The sequence below is a fragment of the Rattus norvegicus genome, chromosome 15, assembly GCF_036323735.1.
Source record: "Rattus norvegicus strain BN/NHsdMcwi chromosome 15, GRCr8, whole genome shotgun sequence".
Lineage (NCBI taxonomy): Eukaryota > Metazoa > Chordata > Mammalia > Rodentia > Muridae > Rattus > Rattus norvegicus.
Genome location: NC_086033.1, coordinates 104437329 through 104463209, shown reverse-complemented (window position 1 = coordinate 104463209; position 25881 = coordinate 104437329). Strand labels below are relative to the sequence as shown.

Below are 25881 nucleotides of genomic sequence, written 5' to 3'. Positions count from 1 at the left end.
GCTTATGGATTTCTAAGCGATGCGTTTTGTTTTTTAACTTTTAGAGCCAAGCATCCTGACAGGGTGATGACCTGGGCTGGCAACACTTGCTCGAAATTACTGTGCAAACGTCTTCCCTTGTTTTGGGTTGTAGAATGGAGGCTTGCTGTTCTCTGACAGCTTTTCACAGACTGAAGAAGCCAGGGGCTGTCAATGTTAGGATCAGCTCTGGCACTGGGTCTCAGGGACATCTCCCTCCTGGTCCAGGATTATAGAGCTAGCCCAAGGCTCAAAGTTCATTGTCAAAGCCCACTCTCCTGTGAGGAGCAGCCACAGTGGGATGAAGGCAGGACTGGGATCCTGGCCTATAAACCTCAGAGCCTGCTTGCAGACTGCAGGCAGTCTTAGACAGCAGCGCCAGCTGGAAGGGATCTGAGTGAACAAAAACGCAAAATGGCTTTCTTGTTTCCCTACTGTGTGACTGCCCCGTGAACCCAGCCGTTCCACCATTAAGTCTTATCTTGGAGGAAACTGAGGGAAACTGATTTCATTGTAATGCAGGGGGAAAAAAATCTTTATTTGCTTCCAGAAACTCTCTTGGTTACCACAGGCCCTTGGGAGGACAAAGTCTGGCTGCTTGGCTCTCGTTTCCAGCCCCGGTTGTCTCTGTGGCTGGAGAGAGCTGCAGTAATGAGCTGAGGCCCTGGGCTCATTCTCTGGTAGAGTCCGTAATGAGCTACAAAAAGCCCCTGACTGCAGGGTCCTAAGGATGCCTGTGTGTCCCTGGCCCCAGGGAGGACCTTATGGGACACTGTGGGATGTTGTCACACACAACTGAAAAAAAAAACAATTTAAATATACATGATTTATTGACTTTCAGTTGCCAAAGCCCTCCCTTAGATGAGGGACACAATCAGTGGAAATGTGCCCACCCACCCAGTTTTAGGGCAGGACAGAAAGTCAGAAGAAATTGAGTGGATATAGAAGAAAAAGGAGTCTCTCCCTGAGTCTATTTGAAGTTTCTCCTGCCCCCATGGTAGAATTCTTGACTCTGAGGGGCTTGGTGTGAAGAATGAGGACCAGAGTATGGATTCCCCAACACTCTTGTGAAAAGCTGGGTGTGCCCAGCCCTGGGAGACAGACGGGAGGATCTCAGTGGCTGTTCAGTTAGAGGTCTGTCTCAACACTAAGGCAGAGAGAGCGAGCGAGGAAGATATTCCACTGTGATCTGTAGTTTCCACAGGCAGCACATCCATAGGCTTACACACACACAAACACATACACACACACACACACATACACACACACACACACTCTCTCTCTCACTCATATTCTCTCTCATACACACATATACTCTCTCTCTCACACACACACTCACACACACATACACTCTCACACACAAACACTCTCACTCACATTCTCTCTCCATACACACATACACACATTCTCTCACACACATACACACATATGCTCTCACACACATACATACACACTCACACACACATAATCTCACACACATACTCTCACATGTACACACTCTTACACACTTTCACACACACATACTCTCTCTCACTCATATTCTCTCTCACTCATATTCTCTCTCACACACACATACTCTCTTTCACACACACACTCACACATACATACACTCTCACACACAAACACTCTCACTCACATTCTCTCTCCATACACACATACACACATTCTCTCACACACATATGCTCTCACACACATACATACACACTCACACACATACATATAATCTCACACACATACTCTCACATGTACACACTCTTACACACTTTCACACACTTACACATACTCTCTCTCTCTCTCTCTCTCTCTCTCTCACACACACACACACACACACACTCACAGGAATTCTAGTACGATAAGCAACCTTTGCTGGGAAGGCTGCCTGCATAGAGACCATATTCCCATCAGATAGAGCTACTTAAAGCAAGAATGCTAAAATAGCAATGCACCATGTTTAAGGCCTAAGCATAAATAGCTTATTCCTCTCCCAGATACAAGCCATTAATTTTCTGGGAAGCTCATGAACAAGAGTATAAACTTTCATTTACAGTCAAAATGTGACTTCCTCTGCAGCCCCACAACCTGAGGTTTTACCTGGTCAGCTGCAATCCAGTGTATATCATGGGTCATCAAGGTTCTCCTTTGACATGCAACTTCAGAAGTCACCCAGACAATATAGGTGCTGCTGTAAAGACAACCCAGGAGACTCTCAGGGGAAGCACAAACCATGTGTAGGACACTGTCCTGGGTACCTCCTTTAACCAAGCCAGTTCAGTCTGTCAACAGGTTCTCCAGGGCAGGAGTGAGGATTGAAAAGAAAAAAGACAATTAGACAACATTTATCATGACTCCAGCCAGTTCCGAGGCTGAAGCAGATGTTTTATTTTCCAATCTGCTTTTATACCACTTTAATCACATGCAGGATAATGAAATCAGTTCTGAGTCAAGGAACAAGCAAGACAATAAAATCCTATAACACCTTTCTGGGGGCTCATCAGGATGACCAAGACAAAAGGACGGGCCACACAAGCTTCAGCTGAGCCTGCTCTGAGCTTTGCACTAACTTAAATGTAAATGTTCTTATTCAAGGCCCATTTCCTGAGCCCAGGCCCAAAGCCAGATTCCTGCCCAGGACTTTCTTTTGTCCTGATAAGGTCAAATTCCTGTCAAGGGTCTGGAAGTCAAGCAAGTGGCCTCAAAAGGCTCTCTACACTCTTCCTATAGTCTAGTAAACTCTATACCTGCTTCTGTCTCAGCTTCTCTTCCTGTTGCCATGACGAAATACTCTGACAAAAGCCACTTAAGGGAGAAAGGATTTATTTTAGCTCACAGTTCAGGAGTACAGTCCACCATGGGGAAGTCAAGGTAGCATGGTCCAGGGGTGCAGTCCTGTTGCTTTTTTTTTTTTTCTTTTTTCCGGAGCTGGGGACCGAACCCAGGGTCTTGCGCTTGCTAGGCAAGCGCTCTACCATTGAGCTAAATCCCCAACCCCCTGTTGCTTTTAAAATTATAAAAAATGCCATCTTTTATCCTGCACTAGGTCCAGCACCCCAGTGCCCCAAGATATCGGGTAGATATCTTCATCTCAGTCAGCAAAGCGTCTCACCCGCTGAGCTCCATCCCATATCACACTGACGATGGGTTCTCTCTGAGCCTGGCAACAATCTCTCTACCCGTCTTGTTCCCAAGACAGGCTGCCACCATGAGAGACATACACATCCCAATTCCATGGTGGCCCAGTGTCTCCAGCCACCACACACTCTCTTTAACTTAAATCGCCACAAGATAGAACACACAGTACAATAACCTCTGATCCAATTGATAAGATATATTGCCCACCTAGATATACAAAGCCCTGTGCACATCCATCCCTTAAGAATATTCATAGAGGGCTGGGGATTTAGCTCAGTGGTAGAGTGTTTGCCTAGCAAGCGCAAGGCCCTGGGTTCGGTCCCCAGCTCCGAAAAAAAGAAAAAGGAAAAAAAAAAAAGAATATTCATAGCAACCTGTAAATGTGCAGAGAGGAATCTTAGCATCCACCTCCATGTTCTCTCGGCTCCTCTCTCTCCTCCCGTTCCAGTCTCCTCTTCCCTCAAACTTCTCTCCCGTCCATCCTTCCTTCTTGTCCAACGACAGGCCTCGTTCTATCTTGTCCCTGCCTTCACCTGCATAATGACATCATCCTACACAGTCTGCCATGGTGAGGAAGTCAAGGGAGCATGGACCAGGGGTGCAGTCCACAGTGGCGGGGAAGTCAAGGACAGAGGGAACTGAAGCAGCTGGACACCCACAGTCAGAAGAAAGCAATGGTGTGGGCTGTAGCTCCGTTCCCGTTCTCCACGTAGACAGTTTGGGATCCTCTGTCCAGGGGATGGTCTCAGCCCCAATTAACACCCATCTTCTCACGTCAAGATAATTCCTCACAGGCCTGTCTCCCAGGAGATTCTAGACTCCGCCGGCAAACTGTGTCCCATGGTGAGAGGCTTCTTCTTTCCTTTCTCATGCCCCTGTCATGTTCTCTCCCTTTTCATACTGCCTCAAGCAGAGCTGTACTCCGTCCGCAGTCCTTTGACCGAGTGTCTCTCTGGGCTTGGGTTAGGGTGTGCGTGGAACAGGATTATGCTTGCTGTGCTCAACTGTGCTGCCTAATGCACTTTCTACCCTGCTCTAACTGTAGCTTTGGGGTTAGTTCATCCAGTGTCTTACTTAGGGTTTCCATTGCTGTAAAGAGACACCATGACCAAGGCGACTTTAATTGGGACTGGCTTACAGGTTCAGAGGTTCAGTCCATTATCATTAAGGCAGGAGCATGGCAGCATCCAGGCAGGCCTGGTGCAGGAGGAGCTGAGAGTTCTATATCTTGTTCCAAAGGCTGCTAGCAGAATACTGGCTTCCAGGCAGCTAGGATGAGGGTCTTAAAGCCCATGCCCACAGTGACACACCTATTCTAACAGGGCTAAAACTTCTAATAGTGCCACCCACCCTCTGGGCGGAGCATATTCAAACCACCACATCCAGCCTCAGCAGGCTGGCCAAACTGATTGGACCTGCTAAGATGACTGCCAGAGCTATATCAGACAACTTCTAACCCCTCATCTGTATGCCAAGACATAACCTCCCCTAACCAAAGAGCTGACACTTGCCACGAAAGTGGTTGGAAAGAACGGTAAAAGGAGAGAAAGAAGTGGCACCCATATTCCTGAATAAATGAATATCCCCCTCCAGTTTTGTTTAGTAACATTCTGTATATAACCTCTGACCCCTAAGGGTGGAAAAGCTGATTTTCGAGTTCATGTCTCATATTCTGTGTCCATGTATGTTTGGATGTGTACAATTCTGAGAGTGGAGGCTACAAGGCTGTATTGGGTACCCCCTACACCCTGTCTCCACTTTATTACCAAGGCAGGGTCTCTCCCTGGACCTGGAGGTTAATGACTGGGTACTAGCCAGCTTTCTGGAGGATCCTCTATCACTGTCTCCTGAGCATTGGAAGTACGTGATCGCACATGCCCAGCTTCTTAGGTGACTTCTGGGGACCCGAATTCCAGTCCTCATGCCCACACAGCAGGTGCTGAATCCCCTGGGCCAGCTCCCCAGACCTTCACTTTTTGTATACTAAGCCAAGAAGAAAGACTTCAACTGTCCAGTCAGATCTGGGCCTTGTTACTGTTTCACAGTTCCCGAGGATGGGGGTTGGGGAGAAGAGATGAGTCTGGGAATAAGAAGTGCTACAATTACAAAGACCTGCATCTTCTACCCAGAAACCTGTTCGTACAGCCCCCATCCCTAATCCATCCCTAGTCTTTCCTAGATAGTGGAAACAGAAACACTCAGACTGTGGGAGGAACATTTCCAGTCTACTCATGGGATTGTCCTCTGGGACACAAAGAAAAGCACACACACACACACACACACACACACACACACACAGAGTCTACCTAGGAAGCAGTAAGGTGACTGTTCTCATTATGTGCTTTGTGTAGGAGAAATAAATGCATTCAAATTGTACACGACAAGATAGACCTTAAGTCCAGCCTAAGGTCAGAATTGTGTACTTTTTTAAAGGGCTATGACTTTTTTTTAAACAGACATATGTTAGATTTCCAACAATATAAAACCCTTTCACCAGATGGCACATGGCTCCTTTTCAGAAATGTGTTCAGAACTGGCTCACTCCTGTGCTTGGAAGGCTGACGAAGGGGAATTGGGTGGGGTTTGAAGCTCGCCCAACGCACACAGGGGTAGCTAAACTTAACATTTAAAGGGACGCCACTTTTTACATTTTACCCGTAATGATCTTTCCTAATTCCTCTTGCTTCTTTGTTTAACTCTGCCATTCCAGACCAAAATTCTGATGGGAATTACAGATTGCCTTAAAAGTAACAGCAGAGGCTGGAGAGATGGCTCAGTAACTAAGAATAGTGCTGCTTTTTTTTGCAGAGGACCTGGGATTGCTCCAGAACCCATGTGATGCCCTCTTCTGGCTGTTGAGGGCACTGGGGGCATAACATGGTGCCCAGGATTCATGAAGCCAAATCATCCCACCCCTACACAACGTTAAGTCATCTAGTAGCACCAAATGGTTTGTCACATATTCAAGATACTGGCTGTTTACCAGATGCTGAATTCTCTCGATGACTATATGAATATTTCAGTCCCAAGCCTTACCAGCTTTAACTTCCCACTTAGGTCACTCTTGCCAGATGTGGAGGACCAGTGGATATGCAGGTGAGGGATGTGAGTGGCTGTGCTAGGAGCAGTGGACACATCTGTGTCTTTTCAGTGTTACAATGTATCGAATGGTAACAACTTCACAAGCTATCCGTTTCCTTGGTTTCCAGGCTTCTTCTAGAGCCAGCAAACACAGGCTCTCCTATTCCAATCTTTGGAAAATTGTTTTACCCTCTGACGCGTTCCTGTGTGTATGAAATGTGTTTTAAGTGTAAGGAATCCCCACATCCCCTCTTGTTGCCCTCAGTTTCTCAGTGTGTCCCCTTCTTACTTCAATAGCTTTTAAAAACAGTAACCACTAAAGTGAGTCCCATGCCCATAGGCATGAGGTTATTTACTGGAGCCTCTGCCATTTCTCCCATGACTACACCACTGAAGAAATCCTTCCCTCTCTTAGTGATCCATGACTGTCAGTACAGCCTTCCAAACCCTCTGCCATGCATGAGGAAGGCTCCTGGTCTGGGTATTGGTTGCTTTTTGGTCTCTGCAGTAGGCTTACAGCTGTAAGCGGATTGGGGCTCACAGTTCCAGAGTGTACTGGCTGGTTCTGTGTGTCAACTTGACACAGCTGGAGTTATCACAGAGAAAGGAGGCTCCCTTGAGGAGACACCTCCATGAGACCCAGCTGTAAGGCATTTTCTCAACTAGTGGTCAAAGGGGGAGGACCCAATCCATTGTGGGTGGTGCCATCCCTGGACTGGTGGTCCTGGATTCTATAAGAGAGTAAGCTGAGCAAGCCAGGGGAAGCAAGCCAGTAAGACACATCCCTCCATGGCCTCCTGCTTCCTGACCTGCTTGAGTTCCAGTCCTGACTTCCTTTGGTGATGAACAGCTATGTGGAAGTGTAAGCTGAGTAAACCCTTTCCTCCCCAACTTGCTTCTTGGTCCTGATGTTTGTGCCGGAGTAGGAGCCCTGACTAAGACACAGAGGGATGAGTCTGTCACGGCAGAGAGGCACGGCAGCAAGCTGCAGACATGGACACAGGAACGGGAGGATGAGAGTGCACACCAGGAGACACAAGTTATAGAGATGAACAGAAGGTGGCACAAGTCACCAAAACTCCAAAACGCACCTCCAGTGACATGCTCCCCTCAGCAGGGCTGGACTGTCTGCCCCTCCGCAGGTAGGGCCAGCAACCAGGGGCCAGTGTTCATATACCTAAGACCACGAGGGGCATTTTCATGCAAACCTCTATAGCCCCCTGCTGTACAAGTAACCACAGTTGCCATGAGTTCAGGAGCAAAAGGCACATCAGGTCTAGAAGAGTGCTTCCCACTACACCCCCTACCGTCTTTTATTCCAGTTTTCATTACTAATAGTCACTTTCATAGCACGTATCACACTTTACTCAGTAACACAGGCCTATTTGTAAGTTACAAAATAGCTATACAAGGTTAAACAGGGCACAGAATTAAAACAACAACAACACCCTGAGTCTTACTGGAGGCAGACCATAGCTAGAGGTGACAAGGTATTGATTACTTGGCTTGAGGGTTTGCTGGAAGTGCTCAGATCTGCAGGGTCAAAATGAGCCAGGGTTGGGGGTTGGAGAGGTGTCTCAGAGGTTAAAGAGCACTGACTGCTTTTCCAGGGGTTCTGAGTTCAATTCCTAGCAACCACATGGTGGCTCACAACCATCTGTAATGGGATCTGGTGCCCTTTTCTGGCATGCAGCCACAGATGCAGGCAGAAGGCTGTATACACAATAAATAAATAAGAACCTATTAAAATGAGCCAGGGTTGATCAGAACTTCAGAGTCAACTAGCCAAGCAGGGAATTCATGGGATGTTTGCATATTGGTGGCCAGATGGAGGGCAGTCACTGGGTCACATCAGGCACTGGGGACCGTGAGGATCTGAAGCCCTAGGGACAACTGGATGTCTCTGTTGTTCCCTCGACACACAAACTTGGAAGCTGGGTGGCAGGTGGCTGTTGTGGCCTTACATATCTTGTTTTATGGGGTCCAGGTGAAGGCTTTGTATTCTTCATGGGCCAGAGACAGCCCCATGTACTACAGTGGTCTACAGGCAGCTCCTTTCTACTTTTAGGTGTAAACTGTCTACCTGCTATATGGGTGATTCTGGTGTCCTCCTGCCTCTGTCTGGTGCTCAGGACGGAGCCAAATGCCGCTAAAGTTCACTCTGGGCCTGAACTCCACAGCTGAGTAATCCCAGAAAAGTCCTAGATAAGTCCCTAGCATCCCCTTTGCCCTTAGGGTTCCAGTTATTCAAGATAACCCCACACCCCATCCTTCTCTGTAGCCAGGCTGGCCTCAAACTCATAGTACTCCTCCTGCCTCAGCCTCCCCAGTGCTGGCATCATTTGTTTCTTTGCTCTTTTGGTGAGGAGAGGAGAGATAGAAACCGGTTAATCAGGGAAGTGAGCCCAAAGCAGCCATTCTGTGAGTGCCCTTGCTGGAGGCCAGGGATGCCAGGGAGAGCTCTGGTTCCTAGTTATCGCTTTCCCTTGCCTGGTAGGCTCTAAGTGAGGAGGCAGCTGGACAGCTTGTGGTTGGGCTGACTTGGCTCAGTTCACACCCTCCCATTCCTTACCTCTCTCCGTTATCTCCGCCATATATATGCCCTTTTAAAAGCCCCCCAGGTAAACAGTCCGATGGCATCCTGTTTCTATACATTCCTGTATAGGAACTCTGCCCTCTGCCTCTCCAGGTCCTACATACACCATCTATAACAAACTTCTCCCCAATACCTACCTTCTCTAGTCCTTGAAGTCTAGGCCTTGAATGTGAGACTAGCTCGGGGGGCTTTGATGGCTGTGAAGTCTTCAACAGTCTTAGCCCACGGAACCAGCTAGGCTCACCAAGCTGATAACGGCTTCGATGCTCTCAGTGCCACCCCCATTTTCCCACATCGCTTTGGAAAATTTAAAAAGATTTATTTTTAATTGATGTGAGTGTATGGACATGAGTGCAGCTGCCCTTAGAAGCCAGAAGATGTCAGATCTCCTGGAGCTGGAGCTGCGGGCGGGGCCCCCCCGGGCTGCCCAACATGGATGCTAGGAACTGAACTCTTGTTCTCTGCAAAGAGCAGTGTGAGCTCTTACCTGCTGAGCCCTAGGTGTAGCCCCTCATTTGGCCTCGTTCTAGCATACCTGGTGGCTAAGAAGCTGGCTTCAGATCCGAAGTATTTCAGTAGAATCGGTAAGAGATTTTTAGAAATAGCCTTAGCATGAGTTAGTGGTTTTTTTTTTTTTTTTAATGGAAAAATTCTAAATGCCATTGTTCTCAAACTTGTTAAAGCAGGGATGCTGCTCTACTGCCCTCTCAAGGTTTTCAAAGCTTTTCTCCATTAACAAGAACTGAAAACAAAAACAAAAACAAAAAACCAAATCCCAAATAGCATCTTAAAGCCACACTTAAGCTGATCATAATGTAAACAACCATGTCTTCACTGTTACAAAGCTTCAGCCACACTAACTTCAGCGTGCTTGCTGGGAGGGAGGCTATTTACAGCGCAGGACAGTCCTTTGCGAGTGGGGCTGGACAGATGGCTCTGTGGTGAAGAGTGCTTGCTGCTCTTTCAGAGGACCTGAATTCCCAGCATGCACACAGGCATGAAGGACAGCTGCAGATCTTATGCCCTCTTCTGGCTTCTGTAAGAACTACACTCACGTGCACAAGCCCCTACAGAGATACATACATGGAACTGAAGAAAACAAAGCCAGAACGATGTTTTTGAGGATTTTTGAATTTTTAAATACATATTTAAAAATACTTTGCATAAATTTTATAGGAAAGAGCAAAAAGTCTTTCCTTAGGCATAATTCTCAGGTCTGCTGATCTCAGCAGCACAGACACCAATTTGGACCAAGAGAGATCAGCATGGCCCTGGTGTGAGAACGATATGCGAATTCCTGTTTGATCTTTTCTAAGGCATTACTTTTGCAAATTGTGGACCTATAAGGTTGATCAATAGGGCAGGAATTCAGTGAGTTTATAATTTTTGAGGAAAAAGAATCTGTTATATATATTGATGAAACCCTACAATATTAGGTTTTGGGTTTTTATTTTTGTGTGTTTTTATTCAAGACTGGGTCTCACTGTGCACCTGTGTCTGTCTTGGAATTCACTCTGTAGACCAGGTTGGCCCTGAACTCAAACGCCCGCCTGCCCCTGCCTCCTGAATGCTGGGATTAAAGGTTGCGTTACCACCGACTGACATACTGGCAGTTCTAAGGAATAGAAAAATAAATCTGAACTGGAAAAGCCTCCTACTGGATGTGGCTGGTCATGTAGCATCATTTTTAATTAAAAACGCCTCATAAATAGAAATTAAATCATCAAAGCTGTCACTATTCCTGTGGAAGGCCTGACTTCACTCTCAGCATCGCGTTGGGCAGCTCACAGTGGCCTCCAACCCCAGCTCTGAGGGATATCATGCCCTCTTCTAGCCGCTGTGGGTAAATTCATGCACCACCACCCCTACCCACATATAGACACATCCATACACACAATAAAAACAATAAAAGCATAAGCACAACCAAGGACAAAGGGTAACTATACTAATGTAAAGCTCCACCTCTTTATTGCATTTACCACCAATCTCCCTACTATATAGGTTGAGATGTAATTGTTTGTTCCCTGGAAAGGGGCAGCAGCGTTCTGGACTTTGAGGCCACCGTAGGAAGCATGATACTGTTTTAAGACAAAACAAGAAAAAAAAATCCAAATCTAAGGAGGCAGCCTGGGGGCTGAGCTAGGCTGACTTTTCAATGTCCGTGGTACAATGGGATTGAACTCAGGGCTCCTGCATGGCAGGAAAGGACCCCTGAGCTCCTCTCCTCTAACACAGGGAGGGGCTCACCAAGTTGTCCAGGCTGGGGTTGGATTCCTGGTGTAGTTCTCGCAGCCGTGGACTGCCAAGCCTCTACCTCCCTACTAGCTGGGCTGCTTTAAACTCAGGTTTCTTCATCTGTGGACTTCTCATTTCACTGAAACTGTAGCTGTTTATATTTCATTTTTAAAAGTCAACCCAGACACTTATTATTTTAACCTCTGAGCACCATGTAATTGCATTCCTTTCTGCAGTAGAGTGCATTGCCTTGATACGGTACACATTGTATACTGAGCTAATCTGAGCAATTGGTATTTTCATCTTTGAATGCTTTTTTACTATTAATATTGTGGAAAGGGGCTGTGGATGGTTTGAATGCTTAGTTACAGAGAGCAGAACTCTTGAGGATTAAAAAGATCAGGGGTGGCCTCGTTGGAGGGAGGTTTGTGTTGAGGTTTCAAAAGCCACACCAGGCCCAGTCTCTGCCTGAGGAGCACCATGACTGCCTGCCTGCTGCCGTGCTCCTGCCATGGTGATATCGGAATAAGCCTCTGAACTGTAAACAACTGTCCAATTAAAATGCTTAAGTCAGTTTGGTCATGTGTCTCTTCACGGCAGTGAAATTCGAAGACAGGAGCTTAAGGCTTGTGTTTGCTTCCTCAGTCCCACTTGGTGGAAGTTTATTCCTCTGCTATCTACACCAACATCACAACATACATGCTAACAGATTTGTGCATGCATATGCATGTAATAAAAAACGAGGGAGCTGGGATATAACCCAACACACTTACCTGGCATGTAAAGCTCTGGGTTCAACCCACAGCACAGTTTATCTTTCCTTACTCAGGGACTTGTGTTCTTCACGGTTATGCAGGACGGCTATTACAAACTTCCTGCAAGAATACCTCAGAGGCCATCTTTGAAGTTTTGGTTTTAGGGTAGACACTTTATAGAGGTGTGTGTGTGTGTGTGTGTGTGTGTGTGTGTGTGTGTGTGTGTGTGTGTTTGCAGGGAAGGGCAGATAACCACTGTTGACTGAGGGTAGACATTTTATAGAGGTGTGTGTGTGTGTGTGTGTGTGTGTGTGTGTGTGTGTGTGTGCAGGGAAGGGCAGATAACCACTGTTGACTGAGGGTAGATATTTTATAGAGGTGTGTGTGTATGTGTGTGTGTATGTGTGTGTGTGTGTGTTTGCAGGGAAGGGCAGATAACCACTGTTGACTGATCCAGACACCTGCTGCTTAGTGGTTTGGGGTCTGAGCCCTCCATATTAGAAACACAAGGACACTCATCAGGAATGCGGATTTCCCTTCAGAGTGTTGTGAATGAAACCAAGCAAATGTGCTTGTTTAGGTTACGTGCAAAATGTTTTCTGCTGGAAGAAAACAACAGGAGCAAGAAGAGACTTCATGGGGTGTTTGCTAAGCCTTTGAATTAAGAACAAATTTCCAGTGGCCCGTTCTGTGAAAGTCAGCAGACAGCCACACCAGTAAGGCGACAAGGCCACAAAAGCTGCTCCATCTAAGAGCCCACGTGAGACTGGATGCCCTTCCTAGGTACACGCCCTCCATCCTGTAGCGCCGAGGAGACTATAGTTCTGCCCTCTTGACACACTACTGGAATCCCGTAGGCTGGGTCTTCTGAGAACTAAGTGACTTTCCAGTTCAGATGTCCCTAAGTTCTTCAGCGTTGACTGAACTCAGGGCCCCTCACATGCTATGGCAGCATCGGTCCACACCATGCTATATCTCAGTCTGTTATGCAGTTTAGGCTGTGTCTAGTATGTGTAAATGATTCATTGGGAGTTGCCTCCCAATCCCCCCAGGACATGGATGTTAGCTGCCACCAACATAGTTAATGCCAGTAAATTGTCAGTTACCACAACAGACCTTTGACAACTCCAGTGGAGAGAACCATTTATGCACAGCCATCTTTCTGGACTCCATAGAAGTAGTCCTGCTGTGGTAGGCTGTTCTCAGGTAGTTTGGAGAAGATCAAACCTCCTGGTCGTGGCGTTCCTCTATCTGCAGGCCGAGCCATGGGGACTTTGGGGGAATATCTAGTTGCAGCGAGGTGAGATAGCCAGGCCCCCGGTTTGTCACCCTGCTGGCCTGTATCCCCTCAACATAGCTGGCAGGACTTGGGAGACTGCTGCAAAGCCAGCGGGGTGCCTTACCTAGCTTCACATGGATTAAATGGACTGGCTTTGTCTCTCAGCCTTTTGAAGCGTGCCCCATGTGAACCAGAAGGCAGCTGTGATACCCTAGGAGACAGACACCTCTTCTCATGTGTGCCCAGAACCCTCAGTGCATGGACACTACACCGACAGCCTGTATTTTGGAACATAGGTCCTTTTGTCCAGTGCTGGGGAATGAACGTGAGGCTTTGTGTGTGGCTGAAGTCAGAAGGAATCACAACCATGAGATACTTTTACTGTCCCATGTCCTGCTCAGAAACTAATCTCCCTTTTACTGAACACTGAACCCAGAGCCTCATACTCACTGGAATTTAGTCTCTTGTAGCCTGGGGAGGACTGAAGCCAGGCTTCATGTGACACTAAACCAGCACTCAGCCGGCTCAGCCACTTCCCCTGCACCTGCAGTTGTAAAGGCTGGCAATGTGGCTCAGTGGATAAAGGTGCTTGCCGCCAAGTCTGACAACCTCATCTGATCCCTGGGACTTACACTGTGGGAGGAGGACCAACTCTTGCCTTCTGACCTCAATGTAATACTGCAGAACAGACACATTAATGCATGTGCTAAAGGGGTTGGGGATTTAGCTCAGTGGTAGAGCGCTTGCCTAGCAAGCGCAAGGCCCTGGGCTCTGTGCCCAGCTCCGAAAAAAAGAAAAAAAAAAAAATACATGTGCTAAAGCAATAGATTAAAAAAAAAAAAAAAAAAACAAAGCTGTAGCAGGGGCTTGAGAGTTCAGTGGCTAAAAGCATGCACCACTCTTACAAAGGACTGGAGTTCTGTCCCCAGCACCCACAGGGCAGCTCTGACCATCTGCAAGTGCAGACCCTGGGGCTCTGACTCCCTCTTCTGGCCTCCGAAGACACTGCAGATAGTTTGCAGACATGGCAGGCAGGCTAACACTCATGCCTATGAAGCAAACATCCCAGAGGGGTTGGCACAACCATCTGGGGAGCCGGGGCAGGGCTAATTGAGGGAGATACTAGTTGGCTGCTTGGTTGTTTGAATCACCTACTTGGCATTCAAGTGAGCAACCCTTCCAGATAACTAGAGCCTAAGATGCTTTATCAAGCACACACCGCACCCCACCCCCAGATCAGTAGACCAGCTGCATCCAGTTGTTTTTTACTTATGGATTCTTACTAAGCCAAACTACAACCTGGGTTGTGACAAAGGTGCTTCACATTACAGCGTATCCAGTTACCACTGGAAGTTTATTTCTAATTTACAGCATCGTGTGCTTAGTTACAAAATTCCCAGAAAAGCCTTAGTTTTCTCTCTAGAAAGCTCAGATTTGTAAAATGTATCACTGACATGCAAGGCCACTTAACATGGTTAAAAATGGGGGAAACCAGTAGTTTTCATCTTGCATAGACAGAGTGAGGTAGTTCAAGTGTGTCTCCAGACAATGTAAAAACTCGGCTCCCAGAGCATCTCAAGCTGCTCAGGCCTCAGGTTATTTATGTGCATGCATTGGCCTCAGCACCTGTTTCTCCAGTCCTTCTACCTGCCAATCTGCGTCACAGAGTATCCTGCTGTGGACCCTGGAGTCGTCGGTGTGCGGGCACTGGTCCTCAAGTACTTACTTAGCAAGGGGCACACTCTAGCTCTCCACAAATCCCAATACTTTCAACCACGCCCCCACCTTACCTCTGCAAACGCAGCAGTAATCTAAACAAAAGCCAAATTTAACACTGCTCCAGGCACTGGGAGAGTGCAAAGCCCCATTTCAGACTGGAGCCAGAGGGTCTGCACCACTGACCAGGGTCTCTTTGCAGGGAACAGAGCGCTAACCCTTCCACACCACACCCCTTCTCCAAGAGGCTGAGAACCTGCAGAGAGTACTGACCAGTGCTGAGGTCACTCAACATATTTTCTGTCAGATCCTGAAGCAGCCAAGACTGTCCATGTGGTGGCTAGAGGCTGAACGTATATCCCAAGGGCATATGCTAACCAGTGAGCCATCTGAATAAAACCCATTTTATTTTCAATTTCATTCCAAATTTTGTTTTAATGAAGTAATGCAAATCATTTAAAGAAAGAAATATTTAATTTTAAATTCTGATTTATGCATAAAACTCATTTTGTATCACAGTTAAATTTAGTACAAACTATGAAAACGTTAACACCGAGGTTTCAACAGAAAATCGGTTAAGATCCCTTAGAAAATTACTTAAAGGAAACAACAGCTAGTCAGTTACTGCTCTGATGTTAATACATAAAGAAAATTTCACACACTTTACTGAAATTTTCAGTAAATAAGTTTAGCCATAATACTTGTAAAATTAAAAACTTCGAAAGCTGCGTGTGGCTCTGAGCAATTACAGTCTGCAATGAAAATCCTAAGCCAAAACTTTTTGCTCAACAGAACAATCCGAGCTTTGGAAAAGCTGGTTGAATTTGCAAACCTTCAGAATACCAATTATGAACAGAGTAGCTGTGTTATAACTGAGCTTAAATTAACTCCAAGACAGCACACACACTTCCCAGGCCGCACTGCAGAGAGTGTGGAGGGGAAACATTGAGCCAGAACTCTCACCTTAAAAAAATATCAGATCACTCTTATATCAAACATGAAAGCAATCAAGGACAGACAGCACTGAAGTTCTACACAGGCCTCTTTGTGTTTCAATGCTGTTTATTGAGGAGTGAAGGAGACTGCCAGACATGCCAACGACACTTCACATTCAAGGGCCGGGAGTGGCACAGCCTCCACACCGAGTCACTGCATAAGCCTTCTGGGAAAGAACCAGAGTGACATCACGTGACAGCCCCATGCTTCTGGTTTGTCAGCAGTTGTTTGCAGCTGGTTGGCTGGTAAAGGCTTCTTTCTACCCCTCCCCCCTAGACTCACTCCATTTACAGAACGAACACTAGGTTGTCCCCCAGTCTGTGTAACACACATCTATGTGGATGAACTGATCTGAAAGCCGCTCTCCTTACGTTTCTGCGTCTACCGAGAAAAGGAATTGTTTCCCCCTTCCCTTCACGGGGGTCAGACACGGCAATAGAAAAATACTCTGCAGTGCTACCACAGGGCTTACAGGGACCTCCTCTGCGGGTCTGAGGAGATCCACGGCAGTCCATTCTGCACACAGGACTGCTTTTCCTGCGCATGGCTCCAGAAGAATGGCCTACACACAACACTACTGCTCTCTCTTGCTCAAAAACAAAACAAAGAAACCTAAACAAAAGGGTAAACGTTTATTTGGAGTTAGTCTTCTGGCAGGTGGTATTAAGGCCCTTCAGGCAGAGTTCAGGAGCTCCTGTATGGCTGCCTGCTGCTCCGGACTGAGTTGAGCTATGCATTCAGTCCACAATCCTCCAGAAGTCTAGGGGGAAATGCACACATTTAGACACGGTAATCTCTTCAAGTACTTAGTAAACAATGTGCAAAGACTGTAACAATGCCTAAACAAACACTCTATACCTTAATTTGATAATTATTGTAAAATCAATAAATATGTTCATTTTTTTCCAAAGTTCATGCCTCTACCTCGGTGAGTGAGTCACCCACAATTGCTTTATTCTAACATCATCATTGAAGTGCACCTTTTCCCTTCTGATATTCTGAAATGAATGATCATGTGCTAAGTACCCACTGAAGGAACTTAACGTGCTTAGTGGAAAGATTATGATAATAATCCATTTTGAAGCCTGTTTATATAAAAATGAAATTTCTACAGCCCATTAAACGTTAACTCCTAATGTACATCAAGGACAACAGAACCCACAACCAAATACCTAGGACATTTTATCTGTCCTTTCCAGTTCAACCAAACCAGCTTACCTGTACTTGGCGAACTACATTGGCCAGGCGTTTGGCACAGGGGTCTTCATGTTTGATGGCCTCATGCATTTCTCCTTCTGCAATTATACTGAATATTTTCGGTAGATTGGTATTATTTGGGCCAAGAACAATTGGATGATTACTGGAAAAAAAAAAAAAGAGAAAAAGAACCTTTATAAATAAAATCTGTAAGAGGGATCACTCATGGCCACACTTTCCTGTTCTACATACATCAGTATGTTCATTAAGAGCAAATGTCTTGGGGTTGGGTTAGCTCAGTGGTAGAGCGCTTGCCTAGGAAGCTCAAGGCCCTGGGTTCGGTCCCCAGCTCCTAAAAAAAAGAACAAAAAAAAAAAAAAAAAAGAGCAAATGTCTTCTTGGCTCAGTTAAGGAGAAAGCCAGATGGTTTTACTTAGTAGGCCTGCAGTTTCTTCTTATGTAACTCAGGAAAAACAGACTGGCTCATTTCTCAGAATTTTTTTAAAGACCAAACAAAAGAATTAAGTGCTTTTTATTAATCTGCACTGTGTCAAAAACAAACAACAAAACAAATTCTCAAGACAGTTTTGTTGTGTCAAGTCTGTAAACTCAGCAAATATGAGGCTGAAGGAGGAGGAGTGCCAAGTTCAAGGCCAGCTTTGGGTCTCTTACTGAGACCCCGTTCAAGGGAAAAAAAAGAGGGCTCAGCCATACAGCACTGCCCGGCACATGTGAGTGCAGTACCACAAAACAAATAAGCTACATACAATAGTACCAAGAATAATGTTTGATACAGCAAACGGTCTCAAAAGGGTTTCTTGGGCATCTCAAGAGTAAACTAGGGGATAAACTTCAGGCAGGCTCAATGGAAAGAAAACAGTGAACTTGAGTAGGAGTCACTGACACAGGTCACTCCCAAGGAGATCAAATAGCCTGAGGATTGCTATTTCAGATGCAAGAAGGACAGGGTAGTCTGAGAGTGGCTATCACATTCCTCAGAACCTTGTGGGTCATGCACACACACAGTATTTATGAGCCTTAACCAGGCATGGAGGAATATGCTATCCCCCAAACCAAAACACTGAGTTCAAGAATTCTACTGGATATATGTATGAACTGTGAACAAACTAAACAGCGATTAGCAGTGAACGAGCCAAGAATAGAGTCAGCCGGAGGGCAGTAAGACAGACAGCAAGGAATTGTCTTGATCCCAGAGTTTCTGAAGTCACTCACTATGTTGCTGCAGTATGAGTGACACCACACACAAGAGCAGAGCACAGTGGCTGCCTGGTGGACTCCATTTCTTTTGGACAGGATCTTGCTACGTTAGCAAGGATGCTCTTGAACTTGCCCTGAGATCTCAATATGCCTTACTATACCTCGCCCCCACAGACCTGATCCATAGCAAATGTGGCAGGCAACTGAACAGTTGATGGTAACTTTCATGAAACTATTTGCTAAGAACAGAGAACAACTTCAAGTTACATCTTTGTCCAAAAAACACACACAAAAGCATGCTGCAGGCCAGGGTTAACACATATGCACGCTGGCCACAAGTGAGGCAAGAAAGGAAGAAGGCTGGCCTGTACCTTTCAATCAGGTCACACAGGTAACTGAAGGTCTGGACAGCTTCTTCTTTATCTTCATGTAGGGGGAGCCACGACAGCCAGTGTGGTAAGACCTCCTCCACATTCACGCAGTCAGGCTTGAACTTCATGATCTTTCCCACTGCTGAGATGCAGTTCTCTGTGGCATTGACATTTTCTTTGGTCTTAGAATCTGCAGACTGAATGACTCTTACAAGCAGCGGGAGTGCTTCTAAATAAACAAGTAAAAACAGGTCAGCTAAACTTCACGCTGATGAAGAGGAACAGAACGGTTCTATCTCTGGTCCATGACTGATTGCTAAAGCTTCACTGTCCCAGAACTATCTGTATGCAGTGGAGGGGACACCAAGCCTGGACAAGAGCATGAGAGCGATGCCCGAGAGCCGGCACACACAGAACACAATGCGGCCTATACTTCTTGCCTATGCTTGAGAGCTTCAAGCTTGAGCACTGCCAGCCTCTCCTCCCTAGAAGGCTGGTGAAGCCACTTCACCTTCATTTCCATCTATGAGATAAGACAGCACAGGTTGTGCTGGAGATGGGGCGGGAGATTAAAATTAAAAAGGAATTATAAAAACAAGAAAGGTAGGGCCGGGTAGGGAGACGAAAGCAGAAATGGGGCCAGAGTGTTCCCTGGTGTGGCGAGGAGGCCAGGGAAGAGGCTGCCGGGACAGAATGCACAAAGCAGAGTGAGCACACGCACCTGTACAGAAGGGGCGGTAGTTATCTCCACCGTACTGCGCCATGACGCCAAGGCCATATGCTGCAGCTTGCCTGACTTCCGGGCTGTTGTCACATACATACTGGAGCATTGGCCTTAAGAAATATTCTGCATACTTAAATGAAGCTGGACTACAGTGTTCTATGATATCATCGAAGATGCACAATCCCCATTGTCTGTCTGGCCAGGGTCTATGTGGACACTATAAAATGAGAATCCCTTTTAAGTACTGAATACTGGTACAAAAATATAAACAATTATGAACCATCTATTTAGGGAATGTACCCAATACAGGAAATAATAACGTTTACAGCAACAACACTGGAAGGAATACATAATTTACATAACTTCATAGTCCTGGATTTGTGTGATTTGTCTCAGAATCCCCCACACGTCACAAGGAACTGACAGAGCAACGTGCATACATTTACTTTGTAAGGTGACCAAGCAGAGCACTATGCCTGCAAACCCCTGGTACCCAGGAGGCTAACACCACCCTGTCCCAAACTGGGACTGTTGGCAAAGGCCTGTAGTCCCAGCTAAAGTTCCAGGCTAGGGTTGGGGATTTAGCTCAGTGGTAGAGCGCTTGCCTAGGAAGCGCAAGGCCCTGGGTTTGTTCCCCAGCTCTGGAAAAAAAAAAAAAAAAAAAAAAAAAAAGAACTAAAGTTCCAGGCTGAAGCAAAAGGCCCTGGGTTAGGTCCCCAGCTCCGAAGGAAAACAAACAAACAAACAAACAAACAAACAAACAAACAAAGTTCCAGGCTGAAGCAAAAGGATTCCAAGTTCCACAGCAGTCTGGACTACTTAGCAGGACTGTTTTTCAAAGAAGAAAAAAAAAAAGGTGTGTGAGAAGAGAGGCAGGAGAAAGAGCGGTTTCTTTTTTTTTCTTTTTCTTTTTTCTTTTTCTTTCCGGAGCTGAGGACCGAATCCAGGGCCTTGTGCTTGCTAGGCAAGCGCTCTACCACTGAGCTAAATCCCCAACCCCCGAAAGAGGGGTTTCTGATAGCTTTGCAGCAAACTGCCTAGAACATGCAAAGTCTTGGGTTCTCCATGATTGTAGCTGTTAATGTACAAGAAGCTGTGCATGTGAGGGAGCAGAGGTATGATAAATCTACTTGTGTTTACTTTGTTAACCTTAAACTGTTCCAAGTATTTGAAAACCAGATAGATGAGCTTATTTACCAAAGGCCACAACTGCAGACTGTATCCAGCAAGGATCACTGTTTCAATGTGCCGAGGACATAGAAAACACACAGGGCTGTGCATAATTAAAAGTGTATGGTCCAAAGCCCACCTCAGAGGCCCATCTTTAACCCCAAGTAGAAGACATTCTATGAGACGATGCGAGGACACAGGCTAACTGTTCAAATAGCTTTGAGGTGATTAACACTTACAATCAGGTTGACAATTAATGGGAGCAGCTGTTCAAACCACGGCAACACCTTTTCTTTGTAGCTACTGAATATTGAGTGTAAAATATCTGAGACTTTAGTCAGTATATAAACATCATTATCATCCTAAAAAAGAAACACAACACAATCACATGAGTTAAGAACTACCTGCTTGAGTTCTTGAACATCTATAATATACTCTATATCCTGAGGTCTGACAGGAAGCCTCTACCACGGAGCAGATGGTAAGAGCTGTGCTTACTGTAGCTGCCTTGGACTTTATGCGAGCACAGCCCAGAAGAGAGGCCACACAGCAGATGCTGGCCCCACCCATGGTCAAATGTTTGCATGCACGAGGCTGCATGGGCTGACAGGATGACGGCAAAGGCAGGGGCAGCTGAGCCTGGGGTAAGGAGCATCCCTAGTTAATTCCAGTTTGAGCAAAACACTGAGAAACTGAGGTAAAATCTTCCTCTCCAAATAAAGAGGCCCAGGGATATTGACCCAGGGGTAGAAAGAATGCTTGCCTACAACACACAAAGAAGCCTTAGGGTCAGCTGCCCCTGACTGCCAACAGTCACTCTGAACAACCAACCACTGAGTGTGGGAAACTACCACTGAATGCAAATGACGTTTGTAAGCAACAGGCTATCAGGGAACCTTGGTATCCGCTAGGTTCAAACACTACCAAAATAAAAAATAAAAGAAATATCCAAACCCAAAGACCAGTTCATTTCAAAAGACTAATTCTATAAACGCCAGATTCTTCTCCGAGATAACTTGGGAGGTGAACTAGAACTGGAGCATGCAGAACACCTCAGGTGCAACGTCATGGGAGTGCAGTTCTGAAGGCCTGACTCACTTCATCTTGTAGCGACTCTTCAACCTGTTCGTCGTAGTCTTCATCTTGTCTTTTAACTTGCCGCAACTCTTGATTTTTGAAATGTTCCTCGAGCTTCGCCTTCAGTATACCTCCCAGTTCCTCGAAGTGTTCATTGTTGAGACACCCATCTCCCATCACTTCAATGCACTGCGGGTGAAGAAAACACCGAGGTTTGAGAAAAAAATCCTCTCATTAGGCCTCGAGTGCACCCCTCTATCTTATATCTAAGAACAGCATCCCACAAAGAGGCCTTAGAAACAAAGCTTTTCTTTAGGACTAGCTTATGTGTGAAGTGCAGATTCAAAGCCAGGACATTAACCAACCTTTCCCATACACACCTAGCTTTGATAGCAAAATAAGAGATGAAAAGGCTAAGTATGGAGATGTAGGAATTAACAGGAGGATCTAGACATAAGTGGTGCATAAACCGCGGCCGAGATACCAGGGTCAGGCTTTCTAGTGTTATCCTAGGACTGCACACCAACTGCTTCACCAAGTGAAGCTACAAATTTCCTATCAACTCTCAACTATGTAACCAACCCTACCTGTAACAATCCTTACAGTGTAACCTATTTCTCCAAAGGTTACTTCTCAACCAACAAATACAATGATACCAACATTTTAGAACAAAAATTGCCACATTTTCAGCAAGTGACTTGTTACAATTCACTTGCAAAGTCCTGTAACTCCCTGCCCCAATTTATTCGGCAAACCGTCCTTATAAAAGTACTCAGATAAACCATTTACCTTAGCAAAGGAGTGCATTATTTCCGAGAGGACGTCTGAGTCAGGCTCCGTGCCAATGGCCTTGATGAGAGCATCGCACATGAAGTGCCACATCTGTGTAAGGTACTCGGGACCCCGGACTCTTGCACACTCCAGCAGAAGAGGCATGGACTCTGCTGCTGCCACTCGAACCCGTTTTATCGTTAAGGAAATGCACCATCAAGGAACCTCCTTAGTGTCCCAGCATTCTACTGACATGCCCCACTTACCTAAGACAAGTGCTGTGTTAAACAAGAAGGTTCAAAACCAGCAAAGGCTTCCTACCTTGCCTTGCCCCGCCCCAACCCACATAGCAGGAGCCGGTCTAGAAGGGTGAAGGGCCTCTCACTGTTCTGCTTCTGTACTACATGCAATGGCAGCTAAGCTCTCCTAGAACTACTCAGGATCCTATGTAAGACTTGCTGGCTTTTAGTGAGGACTGAGTGGCTCTTCCCTTTCTACTACCATTTATAAAGGAAACTTCGTAAATAGTCATTTCAGAGGCTAAAGGCTGGGGAGACGGCTCAGCTTTGCTTTTTAGAGCACAGGGGCTCAGTTCCCTTGAATGCACAAGATGGCTTTTTAACCGTCCCAACTCTAGTCCCAGGAGTCTTCTTCTGACCTGCACTGTACCAGCAGGCATGCACCATGCCTTCATTCAGGCATAGCAAAACTTTCATACACATGAAATCAAAACTAAACCGAAAAAAGTAAGTTCAAGTCCAAGGGACTGGCTCAGTGGTTACTAAGAGCACTGGTTCCAGAGCACCCAGGCTGACTCCACATGGAGAGTCCACATCCACATGGTGAATCACAACTAACTTGTGTGCCAGGGCTCTGACAGCATCTTCTGGCCTCATCTGGATAATGGACGCATGTAGACACAGGTGCAGAGTTAGAAGCACCCGTGTTCCTAATGAAAGGAAACTGTATTTCCTCCTCTGGCATTACCAGGGGTCTGCTAGAGACCTGACTGTAATGCACTCCTCTGACAACACTAAGGAACATGAGGTTGGTTTGGTTTCCTTGTATGCACCACATGAAAATGAGTGCTATGTGCAGATTAGAAACACACCCATAGGTGTGTCAGGGTCACACATGCCAGGGACTTGAGGATGAAACTTGTAAGATTTCCTGAGATCTATGGGAAGTAGTGCTACAGAAAGTCAGCCATAGCTGGTGGCTGATCCAACAGGTACTGTGGACACCTATTCCTAAAATGTCAGTCTTCACAATCAAGGTCACAGAAAGCCAACTACAGCATGGTTCATATTTTCCTTTTCACACCTTAGGAGTGAGGTGAAGGAAGGCAGGCACACACACATCAAGTCAGAGCACGTGCACAGCAATGGTTGATACAATGTGCAGCTCAGGTAACTACAGATCTACACCCAGATGTGCTCTACTAGCTGTTGAAGGATATCATCATGGAAATAAAATTTCAGCAGTGGGACCATCAGTTTGACAACCTGTTCAGTGTATTCCACGAAACCTTCCTTTAATTCCTTAGCATAACAAACCTGCAAGAAAAGAAATCAAGGTCTAAGTTACAGGGTTTCAAAAGATTAACACTGATTCTCTGACCATGTCTGTCTTACACTGAAAACAGACTAGTTAGCTTAATACTGCAAGCACATTTCTGTTCATTTATTCAAAATATATTCTTAGTCCCTATATAGACTTGCCTGAAATACACAAAAATCCTTTACTCCCCACAGCCTGTACCCAAACCTCTGTACACTTTACAGAACGCACGGTGATGGCCAGCTCTGGGTAAGGACTTGCTGTTCAAGGCTAACCTGAGACCCAGCGTGGGTTGCATGGCTGTGTGAGAGTGGAAGGACAGCCCACCTCTGAAAGGTGTACTTTGACTTGACTTAGTGTGCCACAGCGCTTGTGTGTCTGCATCCCACATACATCATACAAACGGAACAGGCACAAGCAAAGGAGAAACTGTGCAAGTACAAGGGTCTAATGCATTTGCATGCAGCTACTCAAGTCTCATGCACCAACGACTGAGGATGCAAGCAAAGCTTTCAGTCGCAGCAACGTACCAGCATCTGGCAAGCCGTTGACTTCTCCTCCAGTCCTGCAGTTTTAATACCAAAACTCTGCTGATCTCCAAGGTTTACAAATTCCCAACCATCGTCGTCACTCATATTCTCCATGTCCTGGGTGTCTAGAAGGGCCACTTCAGGCTTAATTGAAGCGGTCTTCATCAGTGGCCCCATAACCACAGGAAGGTACTGCTGGAATTCTTTCCCAAGGATTTTGCACATCCTGGCCCACGCTGAGATCATGTAAGAAATCTGGGGGAACATTCCAAACAGGGCGTAAGGCAATGGGTATCTTAGACAGGTGAGGAAACAGATCCAGACATGTGCATGCCTTTCCCAATGCCGTCCACTTCCAACAGAGCAGCAGCCGAGGCCGTTCTACTTACCCCTGTGATGCAATTACAATTTCTTCTTTCACTCATCTGTGCCACTAACTAAAATGAAGGCCAGCTTCTAGACATTGATCTTTTCGAAGGAAGAACTCATACTGCCTGGCACAGCATCTACAAATACTATGAAAGCCCACTCTCCAGGGTGCTATCAGCACAGGAGGCAACAGGTTTCACTGGGACATCCATCTTCATGCCTCCTTCTGGTTGGTCCTTCCCTTCCTGAGGTCTGGCACCTGCCTACACCCTTCCTCCACCAGTGCCATTCCATTTCTTAGGTCACCGGTTCTTCTGCAAACTGCATCTCTCCTAGCTGACTAACATGCTGGTTAGCACGTGTACCATGTTTTCATTACCCACTTGTATGTTGCTGCCTCCGTGCTACTGTGAAGAGACAGACTGTGGGATCTGGACTCCTATGGGCATTTGTCCAGGAGGAACACAGGCAGCTCCACAGCAGCACTGCAGCACTAGTTTTAGTCTTTTTCAGACAGGGTCTCACTGTGTAGTCCTGGCTGACCTGGAATTCTTTATATAATAAAGTAGCTTGGCCTCTGCTTCCCAAATTCTGGGATTAAAGGTATTGAACACTGCATCTGCCTTTATGTGGACCAGCCTGCCCTGCCTCCCACATGCTGGGGTTAACATTCCCCAAAGTGGTGAACTAAGGGCTCCTCATCCCCTACGTCCTCAAAGTCACCATAATCTAGCATGCGGTCGTTGTTTTCTCGATAACAGCTGTTCTGCTTGGGGACAACATGAAATATCAGAGGAGTTTTAATTTCTACTTAATTGTGAAGAAAGTCTACTCATCCCACGTGCTCTGTGTCTATTTCCTCTACACCAAGCATTCTGCATTTGCAAATATACAGCTGACACTGCAGTCCTCCTTCCCACACTCCCTCCATACAGCCTGTGGTCTCCAACCTCCCTACTCTTAGCTGTTTGCATTCCAGCCTTTTTACCTGCTACACAAACGTAAGTGGGAATTCATTTACACACTACTGCACTGTAAAGAACGGAAAACCCAAAGAGGATGAGTCTCTGCACAGCGGGACTTTCCTAT

General features: G+C 46.2%; 1 protein-coding gene across 7 annotated transcripts in view; it reads right to left on the bottom strand.

Moving 5' to 3' along the window:
- Positions 1-15224: 15224 nt before the first annotated feature.
- The window catches only part of Ipo5 (importin 5), a 50360-nt gene continuing 39703 nt past the window's right edge, over positions 15225-25881 (bottom strand). For 6 of the 7 annotated variants that reach the window (XM_039093991.2, XM_017599929.3, XM_224534.11 and 3 more), the window contains 9 exons: positions 24424-24678; positions 23793-23889; positions 22352-22524; positions 21584-21751; positions 20725-20847; positions 19313-19532; positions 18592-18820; positions 17024-17165; positions 15854-16565 (listed from right to left, as the gene is read on the bottom strand). In XM_039093991.2, the coding sequence (XP_038949919.1) occupies positions 16479-16565; positions 17024-17165; positions 18592-18820; positions 19313-19532; positions 20725-20847; positions 21584-21751; positions 22352-22524; positions 23793-23889; positions 24424-24678 (1494 nt within the window). In that variant the 3' untranslated portion in view covers positions 15854-16478. Of the gene's footprint in view, positions 16566-17023; positions 17166-18591; positions 18821-19312; positions 19533-20724; positions 20848-21583; positions 21752-22351; positions 22525-23792; positions 23890-24423; positions 24679-25881 lie in introns of all 7 variants that reach the window. The other variant, NM_001427143.1, reaches the window with a different exon arrangement.